The sequence below is a fragment of the Labrus mixtus genome, chromosome 15, assembly GCF_963584025.1.
Source record: "Labrus mixtus chromosome 15, fLabMix1.1, whole genome shotgun sequence".
In the NCBI taxonomy this organism is placed as follows: Eukaryota; Metazoa; Chordata; class Actinopteri; order Labriformes; family Labridae; genus Labrus; species Labrus mixtus.
In genome coordinates, this window is record NC_083626.1 from 24,563,621 (window position 1) to 24,579,865 (window position 16,245).

The 16,245-nt window shown below is 42.5% G+C and overlaps 1 protein-coding gene across 4 annotated transcripts in view; it reads right to left on the reverse strand.

The window, feature by feature from the left end:
* Window positions 1-805: 805 nt before the first annotated feature.
* magi3a (membrane associated guanylate kinase, WW and PDZ domain containing 3a) overlaps window positions 806-16,245 on the reverse strand; it is a 136,372-nt gene continuing 120,932 nt past the window's right edge. For 2 of the 4 annotated variants that reach the window (XM_061057960.1, XM_061057959.1), the window contains exons 11-22: window positions 15,076-15,107; window positions 13,990-14,254; window positions 13,472-13,566; window positions 12,484-12,676; window positions 10,775-10,990; window positions 9,252-9,437; window positions 9,007-9,100; window positions 7,333-7,405; window positions 7,084-7,221; window positions 5,484-5,622; window positions 5,095-5,187; window positions 3,767-3,903 (exon numbers count right to left, since the gene is read on the reverse strand). In XM_061057960.1, the coding sequence (XP_060913943.1) occupies window positions 5,135-5,187; window positions 5,484-5,622; window positions 7,084-7,221; window positions 7,333-7,405; window positions 9,007-9,100; window positions 9,252-9,437; window positions 10,775-10,990; window positions 12,484-12,676; window positions 13,472-13,566; window positions 13,990-14,254; window positions 15,076-15,107 (1,484 nt within the window). In that variant the 3' untranslated portion in view covers window positions 3,767-3,903; window positions 5,095-5,134. Of the gene's footprint in view, window positions 3,904-5,094; window positions 5,188-5,483; window positions 5,623-7,083; window positions 7,222-7,332; window positions 7,406-9,006; window positions 9,101-9,251; window positions 9,438-10,774; window positions 10,991-12,483; window positions 12,677-13,471; window positions 13,567-13,989; window positions 14,255-15,075; window positions 15,108-16,245 lie in introns of all 4 variants that reach the window. The other 2 variants (XM_061057957.1, XM_061057956.1) reach the window with 1 other exon arrangement.

Genomic DNA, 16,245 nt, shown 5'->3' on the forward strand with positions numbered 1-16,245 from the left:
ATACTGTTCTGAAGGCGTGCAGATACGCACGCACTCACTTTTGCCCAGCTGACGTCATCGGTTTTTTGATTGACCGCCACGAGGGGCAGTATTTCATCATTTTAACAAAGGGACACAAACGGCACAGACTGACAACATACATTTCATTTCAATTTCAATATACTAAAGGCTGACGTGTTAAAAATGATTTTTTAAAAGAATATCTAAAGGCTGTTTCAAAACATTAGTCAGGTCCTCATGCGTCACATTTTTCCCTCTCTGCAGGTCCCCATTTTACCCCAAAATAAGCTTCTGTGTTTAAATAATTTGATGCATTAATAAACAAATCAAGTGAGTATTTTCAAACTTTAGGCTTTTAACACAAATTAACACAATTTTCACATCCTTCCATTACTATATGATCACATAAAAACTGTCTTCTGGCACTCAGAGGTCCGTCGGCACTAATAGGACTAACTATTGGAGGACACAGGCTCATTCCACAAAGGCAGACTGTTGAAGCTTCACATTTGTTATGGATGATTTCCTAGATGTATTTTTGCACAGCATTGACTTAATACTCACATCCATGAGAAAGCGAGATCCATTTATTTTCAATATAAATGGGGGTGAATGATTACCGGTTTTTGTGTACAAATGGGGACATTAGTTTGAAGCTGGACTTAAAAAGTGAAATGACTCTGATACTGTGGAGGCATTTAACATCGCAGTGACTCACCGCCAAAATAAATTGTGTACGAGGAATTCAGTTTAATACCTTTGTCAATATCAACCACTTCTATAAATAAACAAAAAAACAAACAAATAGAAATATCTCAATCCCATTTATTCAGTAAACCTTTATTTATCAGTGCATGAACAGAATGCCATGACCAGATTATTTTTATCACCCATTTTATATATCATCTCTTCTGACTTCCCTTAAAAAAATAATGAAACGATTTACAGAGGATTTTTTTTTCTGCATGAAGGCAAATATTTATACAGGTGCTGTACAATTTATAAACATTAACATCTACCATGATGTCAAAACTAAAACTTTTTTTTTTTATATATGTTGGAGCAATGCAAGGCCACAGTATCGTACATGGTAATGGCATGAATATTAATTAATACAGTAGCCTGTCATATCAACAATAAAGGTGGACAATAAATTAGTAAGTGGTCTTATAGACCAGTAGATGCATGTGTTACTTTAGTACATCCTTAAACAGGCAGATGAAGGAACAGTTCAAGCAGTGACGACTTTGATGAACCACTAGATGTCTCTGTACTCCACTGTAGCAACATGACACACAATATTGTCCTCAGAGCAGGGCACAAGTGATCCCAATAAATAAAAAGAAATATCTATCTTTTTCATCTCTGACTTGGATCCCCATTGCTGTAATTTCAAAGGAGAATTGTAAAAAAACAAACAAACAGCAAAGCAATTTTCACATTATGCACCACGTTCAACCACCAAAAGGCAGCTTTTTCTGACCTTCAGTTGTAGAAAAATTAACTGCTTTCTTACGGGAGTCTGGCGCTATTTCTAGCACAAAAGGGCAAGCCATGATGTTGATAACGATTGACTACAATTAAGGTGAAAAAAATGCACATACTATTTATTCACATTATGGGTAAATATGTACTAAATAACTAATTTGATCGAAAATAGATTTTGAGGTTAGAGTGAAGAAAAGCGATATGCTTTTTGTGCCTACATTTACATTGATAAAAATATCTCTTAAAGTTGAAGGCAGAGGGCTCACTTCTCTTTACAATCAGGCTCTGTTATTATATCTTGTAAATATAACTTTGTTAAATCATATTCTCGATTAGGTATAGTCAATGCTACAGCGATATCTAATATACATAGGCCTACTTGTCCTCTTGTATACACACATAGCCGGAGGACTGGAAACACAGAGCTGCTAACAGTAGACGGCATTATGAATCAGGCTTGCATGACTCTTTACAGACACTGAAATCGCAGAAATAGAATGTATAGATTACCGATTCGATAGTGTTGACATTTTAAATGGCGATGCTTATCTACACACTCTATTTCTATCATTAAGTCCACATCAAAGATGAAATGACTCAGAATGGATTCGTGTACTAACAGGTTTGTTTACATATAATTTCAATAAATTACATTATGCTTCATTATCAACACACAAGTAACAAACATTAGAACTACAGTATAACCACAAGTATCTGGTCTGCTGATTGATGCATATAAAAGCTGCAGGGTATTCTGCCAACCTTCAGATAAGCGAATAGAAAGACTTTTCATGTGCATGTGAATACAGTCACACAAACAGTTCTCAACCCTCTCTCAGAAACAGACAGTGGATGACGTTGCAGGCACCCCTTTTGCAGCGGATTTTAAGGGAAACTCACCAGCCTCGCTTTTTTTTTTTTTTTAGTACATCCATCAGTGCCAGGACCAGTGAGTCAATCTTGTCTGGAAGAAAAGCTGAGTGATTGCATGATTGAGTCTTAAACCTTCAAAGCGTCAAAAAGACATATCCTTCATTCGAGACAGGCAGTTCATCTTATTACCCACCAACAGTCTCACAGTGAGTGCAAAAACAGAGCAGCTTCTTTATAACCGGAGTCCCTGATTGGCACAAAATCGACTTCAGTGTCACATCCAACAACAAAAAAAAAAAAATCACACTCAGAACCAACGATCCACACAGTACTAATACTCGTGTAGGTACAAGATCAGACATCATTGATGCAAACTGACCGAGGCAAACTGGGTGAAAAAAAAAAAAAAAGCAATGAGAAGCTATGATGCTGGTTACACAGTGGTCTGCTTTGTCCAAGATTGCTAAAATCAAAATCCTTCCATTCTAATAGTTCATATTTTTCGAGAGGCTCAGCTTTCGTTTGATAGATGCAGAGAGTCCCGGGAAGATAATCAGACATCCGCGTATGATACGTCCACCTGGGACTGGATCTTGGCAGAACTCGGAACCTTCCATGGACCAGGGGTGATCTGAGCTTTCTTGCTGGTGGGGGTCCCGTTTACGCTGGGATCATGGATGCTACTGCTGGAACCTCTGGGATCCTTTCTATTCGCCTCCTCAGTTAGCCCGAGCTGCTTGATTTCCTGATATTCCTTATCCCCCTTCTCTCTTCCCCTCCTCCGGTTTAAGGTGCCGCTTTCCGCACCCAACCCCGCCAACTCCCTGTGCGCTTGGGAATGGGGTTTTGGTGACGCCGCCTCCTGTTCGGCTCTTTTGCTTTTCTTGTGGCGTTCACTGGTCCCTAAACCGTTGTCTCCACTCTCCTGCCAGTAGGCTGCGTCCTCATCCTTGTACCTCCAGTCCTTCCCTTCTCCAGAGGCACTGCTGGGCTGCTGGCCGGCTGGACGCCTTGGGCTCTGGGGCTCCACCAGGTTCTTCACAGGCACAGCAGGATCTTGTTCCCACTTGGAGGTCTTCCTAGGGCTAGAGGAGCGGTAATCTCTCTGTCCCTGGGCTTTCCTCCCTCTGCTCATATCCTCCAGGGATCCGCTGTGGCCTCGCTCTGTTTTTCTCGGGCTCGGGGAGCGCTCGACAAGATCTGCCCGGCCGTCATTGGCTCTCAGGGGACTTGCAGATTTGGAGTCACTCCTGCCTGTATTTCTGGTCTGGGTGCTGGGGCTGGTGGTACGCTTCTGGCCGTGTTGAGAAAGCTGCTGTCCTCTTGATCTGTTCGCCTGCCTGCCATGCTCATGCCCAGACCCGGGGGACCCAGATGCCCAGGAATCTCCCCCCAAGTGCTCATCGGGGGGGGCTGTTTTGGGGGAGGACAGTTCGGAGGTAGAGAGGGAGACGGTGGATGGGGAGGCTGGAGACGACTGCCCTTCAGATAAAGAGAGTCTGGGAAAGCTTGAGGTTGGAATGGTTACTTTGTCCTTCGAACCTAAAAAAATAAGCAATGGAAAGTAAGAAACGGTTCCAGGCATTGACTGTATAAAAAGATGGACGACATTTCTCCACCTCTTCCCATTGTACAAAAGTTGAGCCAAATTAACCCACACATGTGGCGCTTAGTCGAGAGCAGTAGACTACCGATAAAAGGGGCAAAGATTCTTCAGATTGGCACAGACACATCAGAACAGATTGTCATGTCAGTATGACGCACAACCTCTGTCCCATCTGTTTACATGAAGGAAGGCGGAGCTCGTGACTTTGACTTCAGCCAGTCAGCGGGAGGGGGCTGTGAATGTTTTGGCTTCACTTTCGGAGGGAATGACATGTTGCCCATCTTTTTTATACAGTCTATGTTTTAAGAAACATCATAAGCTAAAATATCCCTTACGGGGGATATTTTTACACATTCAACACAAAGATAGTTAAACAAACATGCAGTAGGAGAAAAATATCCTCATATTGTTAAAACCTGCTTCGTGTAATAACCCTCGGTAATATCCCTCTAAATATTTGCCTTGTTTGACATCTGTATCAGCCATCAATGGAAAAAGGTGCTAGCATTCACCCACCACTGACATTTCAATTTCCCCCCCCGAGCTGATAAGAATTGCACAGCAGCGATCGAGAGCAGATATATGCAGCAGAAAACCAGAGAGAGAGAAAAAGAAGGGTGATGGACTTAGTGGTGCTGAAATGAGATTTTTTCGAAATTCTAAGAGTAACAACTCTAAGAAATTCATTCCAATGAGGTCTTTGGATTGAAAGGTCGATGCCAGTGAATGCACACGGAGCCGTATATACCACTTTGTCAGTGATTATGATCTAGTTAAGGAGATTTCTGCAGGTCTGTATCTTCATTCAAGCTCATGACGAGGTGTGTGTTCAGTGGCATCCCAGCTTTTGTAACACCCTTAAATAAAAAATAAATAAAAACTTGCGGCGCTCTGAAGCCTCCCAGCACTCCTGTTCAGTCTCACTGCTTTGGTTCAGCCCAGGGGAAGAGTAACTCATCTTATAGTTACTAAACGATTAACTGTTAAACTGAGTTTCAAATAACTGATCTCACTCAGATTTGATCATGGGGATGAAAGAAGGGAAAGAGAAGGAACACTTAAATCTGGCAGATGAATCACTTTGAAAGGAGAGGTCAAAGCAGAAGTATGAGGAGTACAAGGTTTACCAAGGTTATTAGGGACAGACCAAGAAAAGCAGTGAGGCCTTTAGTGATGCTCAGGTTTCATGTAGAAGCACAGGGTGGAAGAAGAGTTCAGACCTATAGAAGGAAGAGATAAATAGGTAGAAAAACAGACAGCCAAGCCGGTGAAGAAGACCGGAGCAGGTAAAGAGCACAAAAGGTAGATCGAGACAGAAGTAGAGAGATAGAATGAGAGGAGAGAACAGTCAAGAGAGAAGCTCGCAACACATGCATGAGAATAAAGAAAGTCAGCACCCTGCTTTCAAGCATGTCCGTACAAAAGCTTCTGTATAGTATGTGTGGTTTATTTGCTATCGTGTAGCTCTCGAATCTACAATGTGTGTCCATGCATGCGGCTCTCAGCAGGCACTCACTGTGATCCGGGACCAAGCCTTGACCAGGTCGCAGCAGCAGGTGGACTTTGCTGCCTCCCGCCTGGATCAGCTCGATCGCTCGAGTGTGCGTGATGCCCTGCGTGGCTTCACCGTTGATCTCCACTATCTGATCTCCAACCTGTAACGCAGACGTGGTGTTACGAGTCACGCGCACGGGGGTCCATGAGAATTTAATTAGCGAGAGTAAGGGCAGGTGAGACAAAACGGTTTCAAACTGTGAGACACGCATGCCCTCATAAAACAGCAGGGACTTGAAGGCTTAATACTGCCGGAGGTGATAGAGACAGGTGAATGGATGTGTTAGAAAACAACAGTAGGTAAGACATTGGCTTGCTATTTTGGCTGGCTTATGGTGTTTACACACATAATAAACACCTGGAAATGTCCAGAAATTTGTCTGATTTAGCAAAATGTGAGAACGAAATGGCCAAATTTTTCACCCGGACTTTACCTGGACTTTTCCAGCCAGCTCCCAATATTAAGGAAAATTCACTGCGAGCAGTTTGGCGGGCATGCCTTTCTTTATACAAGCAGCTCCAAACCAATTGCCCCCAAAGACGGATTAATAAAGTTGTGAGTGAGTGAGCGACCTGTGCGATTCATTAAGCTCGTAGAGAAGCCGCTTCATAGTCTTTTTTTTTTTTGGATGCCAAGTCAAGTAAGTTCTCTAACACCCATTAGTTGATACTCTTAATAAGTCCAATTAAAGCTAAGAAAACCCCCCCCCCATCCCTGACCCACAAGCACGGTCTTTTGCTGTAAGTGACTTATTTGCAGCAGGTTAGAAAGATTTCAGGGGTTGAATTTGAGACTTTAAGAACCTAAATTCTGCAATTTTCGGGAGCCATTTCTTTGTAAACGCTGAGGTTTGACATGACTCACGTGTTTATCATTTCGGCACAACTCCCCAATTATTCGTCCGTTAAAATGAAGCAGCAAACATTTGTTTAGAACTAGTTGAAAAAGGAGAGCCCTGGTTCAACTTTAACCCTTAACTTTCAACTTGATTCTTCTTCCCGGGGGGGGGGGGGGGGGGGGGGGGGGGGGGTTGCCTAGCAGCCAGATAAAGCCATAAAACGCTGTGGTTGACTGAGTGGCTCGTAAAGCAGCCACATAATGAATCTTTTTATATGGGGAATCTTTGTGGGGTATTGACTGGCGACCAGTCCAGGCACGGGTGTACCCCGCCTCTCGCACAATGACAGCTGGGATCGGCTCCAGCCCCGAACTGGAAAAACGGTATAGATAATGGATGGATGGATGGATCTTTGTGGGTTGTCATACTCCCTTTTTCTTCCTTGTTTCTTTCATCCCTTTTCTTAAATATAGTAGAAAAATGTAATCTCAAAACAAAAAGAAATCTCAGTGAAACGGCACTCCTTATAACCCCAGAGCTCCGCTCAGAATCAAAACATTTTTTAAGTCTTCCTTTGTATCAAAGTAATCCAGTCCCTGCAGTATCAGACTTGAAAACCCCCCCCGAGCGAGTTTTATCAATTTAATTTAAAGTTCAAAAGTGCAAAGTAGTTTTAACCAAGTTCATTGTGAGGACAGAGACGGGATATTGTAATAAACTCACATGTATCCTTCCATCCTTGAGAGCAGGCCCGTCCTCAGCCAGGCGCAGGATAAACAGGCCCATGTTGTACTCCTTCCCTCCTCTCAGACTGAAGCCGAAGCCCCGCTGGCTGCGCTCCAGCTCCACCACAAAACAGCCCTGCGGTTCAAGCACAAGGACATGAGCTCCTCAGACTGAGCATGTCCTGACTGACACAACGAATGATCCAGGCTCAAGTCAGACCTGGAGAAACAGAAACATGGTGCCCACCTGCTTAGGACCTGACGTTATCAGCGTTCCTTCCTTTAACAGGAGAGAGTTCCTGACTTCTGTGTCACCGTTCCTGCACCAGAAAAGATTATAGGCACGTCATTATGTGCTCAACAATGCTGGGAATATGAAAAAAACATTTATATTCCATAATGTTCTATTACAATATGGCAACAAAAAACATATTTCCTCATCAGCAGATGAAGTTAAAGCGTGTACGATAAATATAAAAGTATGGGAAAACAATAAATCAAAGACAAAGAATGGCTTTTGTAAAATGCAGACAAACTCAGCATTGGGTTGACAATCAATTTAAAAAGCACCATTCATACACTGAGGATCTCAAAGTGCTTTAAAGAAAGAATGTGTGACTTTTTGATCCAGTAGATGTCGCCCTTGAGCACCAGTGTTAAACCAAAACAAACAGCTGTTTGACACCTCCGCCACACCTCCAACCCCTCTCCTCTTTTTTTAACTTTCAGTGCTTTAAAAACTTTTAAAATGTTTTTTGTTTGGTTTGTTTTTGCCAATCTACTGCCGTCAGTCCAGGCCGAAAATAATGGTGACGCAGCTTTAAGCTGGTGTGCAGAACCTCGGGTCAAATTCAAAAGAAGATTGGAAAACAAGATCTGTGATCAGTCACAAGGGGAGCGATTCCCTGCTGCAGAGAAACTAGTGCTTGCTAATATGTGCATTCAGTATCCAAGGTGATCTGTGTTTTATTCCACCAGCTTCTAGTGTGTCTTGTTAGGAGTCATTCTTGTTTGTGAGCCACAGCCCAGGAAAATAATGAATCCTCAATTCCTAAAGAGAACAGAGACAAAAAAATGTTTCTCTTTCTGCTATATGCCCAGTATGATCCACACACTGCGGCAGCTCCTTAACAGCAGCATGAGCCTCCTTCTGTTGGCTCCGATATAAAACACACAGACTCCCAACGTTAATTCTCTCAAAGCGCTGTGTTGCTTTAACGGTTCAGTGACAGTAACGGGGGGGGGGGGGGGGGGCATACTTTAATGCTTCGCAGAGCTCATTACAATGCCTCTGTGGAAACTTAGCACCGCTGACATTATTATCTGAAGAGTCTCGGCCCTGCTCAGCAGCTCTGGCACGGAGAAGGGTTTACACACTTCACGCCGGCCCGAGCTGACAGCCTCAGCTCATTTCCAGCATTGGCTGACCTCAGGCGTGTGTCAAGAGATTCTACGTTTAAAGAGAGGGAGGGGTGCAGCTGAGGCACGGACGGAGGGCCAAACAGTGGGAAGGGAGAACACAAGGTGGCAGGAAGTGGGGCAAAAAAAAAAAGAGTGGGTGAGATGTGCCGCTGCAGCATTGGATTAAAAAAGTCTGACACAGGTAATCTTGTTTATAAAAGGGAGATCAAAGACCCCTTTTTTTTATTTGTCTCCTTTTTTCCAGCTTTGCAATCCAAATATTGACCACCGGGGGGATTTTCTGTCTTTCTGGATAATAAGGAGAGTGCAAGAGCTACAAGCGATGGTAATGTGCCCACAGTGAAGCACACACCAGAGCCTGCTTTCAGAGGATTGGGGGCTAATTTATGGTTCATGTGGCAGAACCTGTATTAGGCTGTCAGCAGTGGGCTCATTGCCTGAGAGGGATTCTTGTGTAAAAGCTCGTGTTTCGTCGTGTTGTAAGTGTATATTCTTGTACCTGTCCTGGTAGCTGGGAGGCTGCTGGCCCATCGCTCGGTGTTGTGCTGAAGGGCTATGCCTGGCTGAATTTGTTCCAGATGGAGGAGCGCTGTCTGTACAAACACAGTTCACGGCACAAACTCATTTTATTTCCATCGTGTTATCTGTTTTTCTCCTTTTTATTTTATTTTATTCCCATTAACTCAATCCCAGAAAACACCCCCGATATTTTATCTGGAAGGATTTCCTCTGTGCCCAACCTACCATCTTCAGGCACCACAGTGAGGGTGACGGTGTTGCCGGCGTCCTTGATGAGCTGGACGATATCGTTGTGCGACAGCTCCATGATGGACAGGCCGTTGACAGCAGAGATACGGTCGCCCACCTTCATCTGACCTAGACGGTCTGTAGGGCTGCCCTCGATAATACGGCCGATCTTGTGAGGTATGACTGGAAGAGGGGAACACAGCCAGTGAGACTTAAAAACCTGTTTGTTTTCTTTTTGCATGTTTGAGCAGCGTTAATGCAATAAACCCAAGATCAAGATATTACTTTCAACACAATGAACTCGGGTTTTGTGGCTTTGGAAGGAGATCTATTATTGGCAACCTTAGTCAAAATACAGCTACTAAAAAAAAAATCAATAAAGAATTGAAGTAGGTATGTGTAATACAAGTGGACAAAATGATGAATAACAAAGGAAAGACAGAAATCATACTAGCAAGTCACAGCCGTTTTGTTTTAAATAATGCTAACACTAATGCTCACATGTATAATCTGTAACATTGTCATTACTTCAGATGACTTTGCTTAGCATGCTTATATTTCCCGGATAGCACCTAACCCCAATACAGCTGAGTCTCATGGGAATCACATCACTTTTTCAGTTGTGAATTCATCTGATTGCACAGCTCTATGTCAATACTGTTCATTTACAACTCTGTTTTTGCACATTTACATTTAATCTTCCTATTTTAGACTAGTAATGCTAAGTTAAATCCTGGTTGAATATATTCCCATTCTTAGTTTTGATATTTTTAGTGCTTATTTACTTTGTATTTAATATTATATTGTGTTTAGATTTGCTAACATTGTGTTTTTTACTCATATTGTGTGTTTGGATAACCTGCTGCTGTAATGCCACAATTTCCCAGTTTGGGATCAATAAAGTAATTCTATTCTATTCTATTAATTCATCTACCAAAGACACATTTGCAGTATCGATAGATTTAGTGTTCAGGGGCTCAAGATATCTCCGCTTTTTCCCCCCCAAGAGATTCGAAAAGCCACATTTCTTGCAACACATCCAGACTAGTTCCGAGTCTGTTTCTTTTTACTGAAAAACAAAAAGGTGTACTTCATGGTCGCGCTAAATTAAATGTCAAGAGGTTAACCAGAGTCAGCGGGATACTCCTTCAAAGAAATCATGAACATCTGTAAAAGATTTGGCACGAGCCGACTAGAAGTGCGAATCATTTTAGGGGAAACATGAAACATTTTGCTGTCAAAGGTCAAAAGTCAAAGGGGTTTAATCCTCTGAGGAAAATGAATTTCTGTAGAGAGTTTTATGAAAATCAATCCAATAATGGAGATGTTTATTCTCCAGGAGTCATGACTCTACCAAGGCTGATGACCAAGAAAACCCCATGGAAGAAAGATGAAGAGCGCCATCAGCTGAACATTTCAATACTTTTTTAAAGGTTGCTTAAAATGAACTTTTTATGCTTCTTATTTAGTTGATAAACATTATTTTTTATAAGCTGTATTTTCTTCTTTAGGTGTCTGACCTCCAGGTGGGGGCTTGTTCTTTGATGTGAGGATGACGAATCCGAATCCCTCGTTGTCCCTGCGCTGCAGAGTCACATCGAAGCACTCCGGCCGGGTCGGCGGAGCGGGCTGGACGGCGTTGGGGAACTCTCCGCGGGGAATCTTGGGCGAGCTGTTGACCAGGGCTGACGCTACATGCGGGGGCTGCTGACTGCTCTCCTCCTCCTCATCGTCATCTGACAGAAGACAAAGCACAGAAACATGTGAGGACGCTGACAGGCACGCATTTGGGACAGTTTTTTATTTACTTTGTTACTGTAGCAGGCTCATGTGGTCATGCTCATTTTAGCAAAGGTCTTAAGATTTAGCTTAAAAAATGACTGGTGATAAGGTTCAGTAATTTGTAAATGTTGTATACATATTAGAAACTGACCGATTAATCGGCTGGCCGATAATATCAGCCGATATTAGCATATCCAGTGACTATCGCTATTGGCCAATTTTAAGACAGATATGTACCGATATTAACAGATTTATTCACCAGTCAAAGCGCATTTCATTTTTATTTCATTGTATGAACAGTACAGTACAGTACAGTTCTCTGTCACCAGCAGAGGGCGCTATATGGATTACAACAAGCATCATCACTCTCCAGAGCGTCAAGTGGTGATGCACAAACATGCACAGTTACTTTCCAGTTGAGTGATCATCTTGTCTTCCTTATGAATCTTTTCCACAAGTGTACATCCATATCTTTATTTCTCTCTACAGATCTAAAGATAGATCTCAAAAAGACATCGGCCGTTATATCGGAATCAGATTTTTTTGATTCCATATCCCAAAAATCCCATATGGGTCGGGACCTTATACCTACCACAAATTGACAAAAAAAATGCAAAACACAGCCGCCTTTTGGAAGTCAACCGTTTCCTCCGTTTTATATTTCACACTCAAAATGAAAGCATCTGAAGATGAACTCGGGATGAAAGCCCCAAAACGATTTGTTATTCAGAAGCTTATCAACCTCAATCTCTCTTCATTGTTTGTTTGTTTTGCTGAGTTCCTGTTTTGTCAGCCGGCGTCGGGAAATCTTTTTTTTCTTCTCTTAACTGCTGCTTTGGAAGCATAAAACCGAAAAACATGATTGATGCTTAATTTCTGCAACGAGAACAAAGCTGTTGTTGCAATACATCAAATCTAAAGTCATCTAAATCTTAAGTGCTTGGATTATTCACAGAGTGGCTGTTTGTGGTGGTAAACAAGCCTGGATGCAGCAGGGGTTTGTGCAATTAAAACAAACTGCAAAGTCAGCATTTTTCCTCTTCATCCTTTGAGATGTAAATCAGCCGATATTCTCTTCACTGCCCTTCACACAAGATCAATCAGGCTTGACAGAGAAACATAAAGCGAACCATCTTCAAGGAGTAAATTGCACCGTTTTTTTTAATTCTTGTTTTTGGTGAAGAAAAAAAAATCTGAATCCACTTTTCTTTGATTGAAGTTAAAGAAGAACCATCATTCAAAACTTTTCTTCTCAGGAAATCATCTGCAAAGAATAAATACCCTAAAAGGGATTAGTAAAAAAAAGAATCCCAGATCAAAGCTTTCGCTCAGAGGTCTTCCTCCAGCATATTGAAAAAGACAAAAGAAGTCAAAAAAACAAGAATCTGTGCTTTAAAATGCTCCCGGAGAAACATGGAGCTGATTATTCAAAAAAAAGCAGACCCACCTGCGTGTGCCAGTTTCCTGCGGACCGTGAGCATGACTTGGCCGTTGCGGGCGGCGTTGGTCATCAGCTCCAGCACTTGTTTGTGCGATTTGCCCTTCACTGGCACGCCATCTATGCAGAGCAGCTCATCCCCCGCCCGCAGGCGCCCGTCCTTCTCTGCTGCGCCCAGTGGCACGATGGCACCGATGTACACCTGTGGAGGCGAAACGAGAGCAGCTTTCAACGCCGAGCCGAGCCAGAGTGAGCGTGAGGATCGACCGGCATTATGTTAAATAATCAGCTGAAATCCTCTCAGTTGCTCGGAGCATTGAATAATAATTTTTTTTTCAAAGAGCTAAAAAAGGAGTTTGATGTTTTTTTTTTTTGAGAATCTATTTCCCTATTGTCCTATAGCAATAATAATAATAAAAAAAAAGGCTATTTAAGATTTGGAAGAGCTCAAGAAGACGTCTATGCAAGCAGTAAATGTTGCCTGTAACTGTGCAGAATCAAAGTGACTTCAAAAGTCTTTTTTTGCAGACAGTGACATTTCTCTGAAATCGTGCGGTGAGGGGCGGGTTGTTGCAGGAAAAGACGATGAAAACATGAGTCGGACGGAAACAGAGGGATGCCTTTCGTTAATAATGTCAGACACTTGAGGATAAGAATACGAGCTCGTCAGTGAGAAAATAAAGCACACACTTTAAGTTATTGTACTTTGATTCTGCTGCCAAGGGTTATGTTTCAACTAGGGCTGTCAAATTATAAAAATGTTTAATCACGATTAAAGGCTGAAATTCCATAGTTAGTGGCTGCTTGGTGATGTAATCTATTTGATGTACAAGTTGGACCAATATCGCAGAAAAACACAAATTCCCATATAAAGAACAGGCTGCAGCTCAAATATAGATAAGCTAAGGGTCTGACTGATGTTCTCTTGTGTTTAAGGGGTTTGGTATTCTAACAGCATGCAGACCCTGGATGTTAACCACTGGACCATGCTACTTACCGGCTGATCTGGCCCCTCGCCTCCGAGGACTCTGAATCCAAAGCCCGACTCCTGGTTCCTTTTAATAAACACGTCTAGCTCCTTGGTATTTTGAGCTGCGAAGGAAAGAGCAGAAGAAGAAGGAGAAGGAGAAGAAGGAGAAGGAGAAGAAGGAGAGAAAGTAGAGGATTTCTTTAAAATAAACAGCCATGAAAGACAAAGCACATTAGCTATGCTGTGTGTGTATGTGTGTGTGTGTGGGTGGGTGGGTGTGTGTTATGTGTTGTTAAGCATTTGGGATGTATGTGTGTTGCATAATGCAGTGCCTCTGAGCCTGCAGTCAAGAACCAGGGAAAACTGATTTCATTTCATCAGAAAGAGGAAAATGTAATTCAAACAGCTGATTTTTAACTCAAATATTCAGCTTACTCGGTCAGATAAAAAAACTCTCTGCATGACATAGAATTATTTATTTCCATTGAAGGATTAATCCATTATTCAAATGTCTGCTGCTGCGTGTTTTTAAAACGTGCACTTACGCTTGCTGTCCATCAGGGCCTTGGACTTGAGGTAGAGCTCTGAAGCGTCCGGTTTGGGCGAGGACGAGCGCAGGGTGTTTGAGGAGTACGCGAGCGGGTTGGGGGGAACCTCCGGCTGACCGAGGGTCTCCGTGCTGCTGATCACCTCCTGCCGCTGCGCCTGCATGACGGGCAGGGGGGCCGAGTGGGGCGACTGATGGGGCGCCGGGTGGGAGGACGGCTGAGGGCTAGGCTGGGACGCGGCCTGGGACATGGGAGCTGTGCACTGCAACACGGAAACAATCGATCAATCAATCTTTATTTGTATCTTGTGATTGACAATTTGTCACCATGGCAACCTGTAAACTTGGACAGAGATGTAGCAATGCATATCCACCCTGTCATCCAAAACATGTCCCCCGCTGTTATAAAAAAATAAACAGATAGTGACGGCTAAAATGCAAATCTAGGGGTTTTTAAAGGGGGGTTCACAAACCATTTGGTGACATCACTGCAGCTATGTCCCTTTGTTTGTGAAAAAACTGTTGATGTATCCCTTTGCCTGTATAAAATATCATTTCACTGAACCTAGTAGGATATATTTCCACGATTTCATTCAATCTATTTAGGCAGAAATGTAGCACGGCATGAACACTGTGAGAAAGAAAGACTCATATATTGTTCGACTGCACATTATGATTCTGTGTTGGAACAATAAATCTGAACGAGTACGCCTGTTGCTGTCTCCGTCTCTCTATTTTAGGAGAGGTGTAAAGCGTGCAGGAGCGGCACAGGAACAAGCCGGTGAACACGGCACATCATCTTAAACACCCAGAAAGGATGTTCTGGTTGCTGCTGTTTGCCAGGAGCAACCACATTTACCCACATGCACTTCCAGAAACAACAGCCAGGCTAATGTGGCGCTCGCTGAATAATGTAGCCGACGTCAGCGCACACGGACAAACACAGGCTAAGTGGTGTGCGGTTGTGGGTAGTCAGGACAAATCATGAACTTCTTCTGTTGAATCATTTAGAAAGAGGGTTTTAACATCTGTACGTTCACCCTGCAGAGTGGAGGAGACATGACAAAGATCTCATGAGACTTACCGGTTTGAGGGATTTCACAGGAGACGTCTGACCTGCAGGAAAAAGAAAAAGAAGAAGAAGTGTATCAAGAAAACAATTCAAGAAATACAATTATTTTATTGAATTATGTTGCTAAATAGGCTTAATAAATCACTTTACAAAAGGGGCCAATGAATACCAATGAATGGGCCACAAATTCACAATTTATGTGCGACCTGTAAAGCTAGAATTGCACTTTTTAACAATTCATCTTTTCACTCTGAGAAATGAAGTAGATTTTTATTTACTGTTTTTGCATTTAAAATTGGTTATTTATTTTGACTTGAATAAAATCCCTCTGCTTGGGAGCCTAGTGGTTAGTGTGCACGCCCCATGAACGAAGGCTGCGGTCACTCCAAGCGGCCGGGCCCAGAGTTCGAATCCAACCTGTTGCTCCTTTCCCCGCATGTCATTCCCCACTCTCTCTCTCTCTCTCTCTCTCTCTCTCCTGATTTCTGACTCTATCCACTGTCAAATCTAATATAAACTCATACAAAGCCCCAAAATAAACCTTAAAAAAAATCCCTCTGCTTTAACAGTCGGGGCTTCTCATTTAAACACGACCTGCTGTGCTTCACCACAGACTGACCGAAACTAAAGAATGAGCTCATTAGCCTCGTGATAATCTAATGATCTTCTTATAATGAAGCAACGTTATTAACATAAAGTCAGAATGTTTTGCAGGTTATTTAAACTAAACACAATGATAATGCATTCATATAATTTCCATACTCAGTTATTGCTCTGCACAACATGTGTAGCATGAGTGTTAACATTTTTAATTAGGAGGTAAAGTTCTCAATCAAAATATATCTGTGTGTTTTTTTCTTATTCATCATTAAAAAATACAATAAAAGTGTTTTAGCTTGTGGTTGTTAATCAGTCTGATTTGTCTCGCAGTCCGATAACTAAACAGATCTTTGCTTAAAGGTTGGGTACTGTTTTTCTTCACACATTATTTCTCACTCCTTGCGCAGAAATATTCCGCACCTTTTTCTGCATCTGTCGTGATATCTGTGCCTAGAGGTAACAGTTTTTTTTGTTTTTCCACCTGACTCATTTCTTTTAATTAGTAATGGTGTCATTCAACCAGTAGGGGGCAACACACTCCAACTGGCAAAACTACCTAACGCGTCACTTTCAGGATGGGAG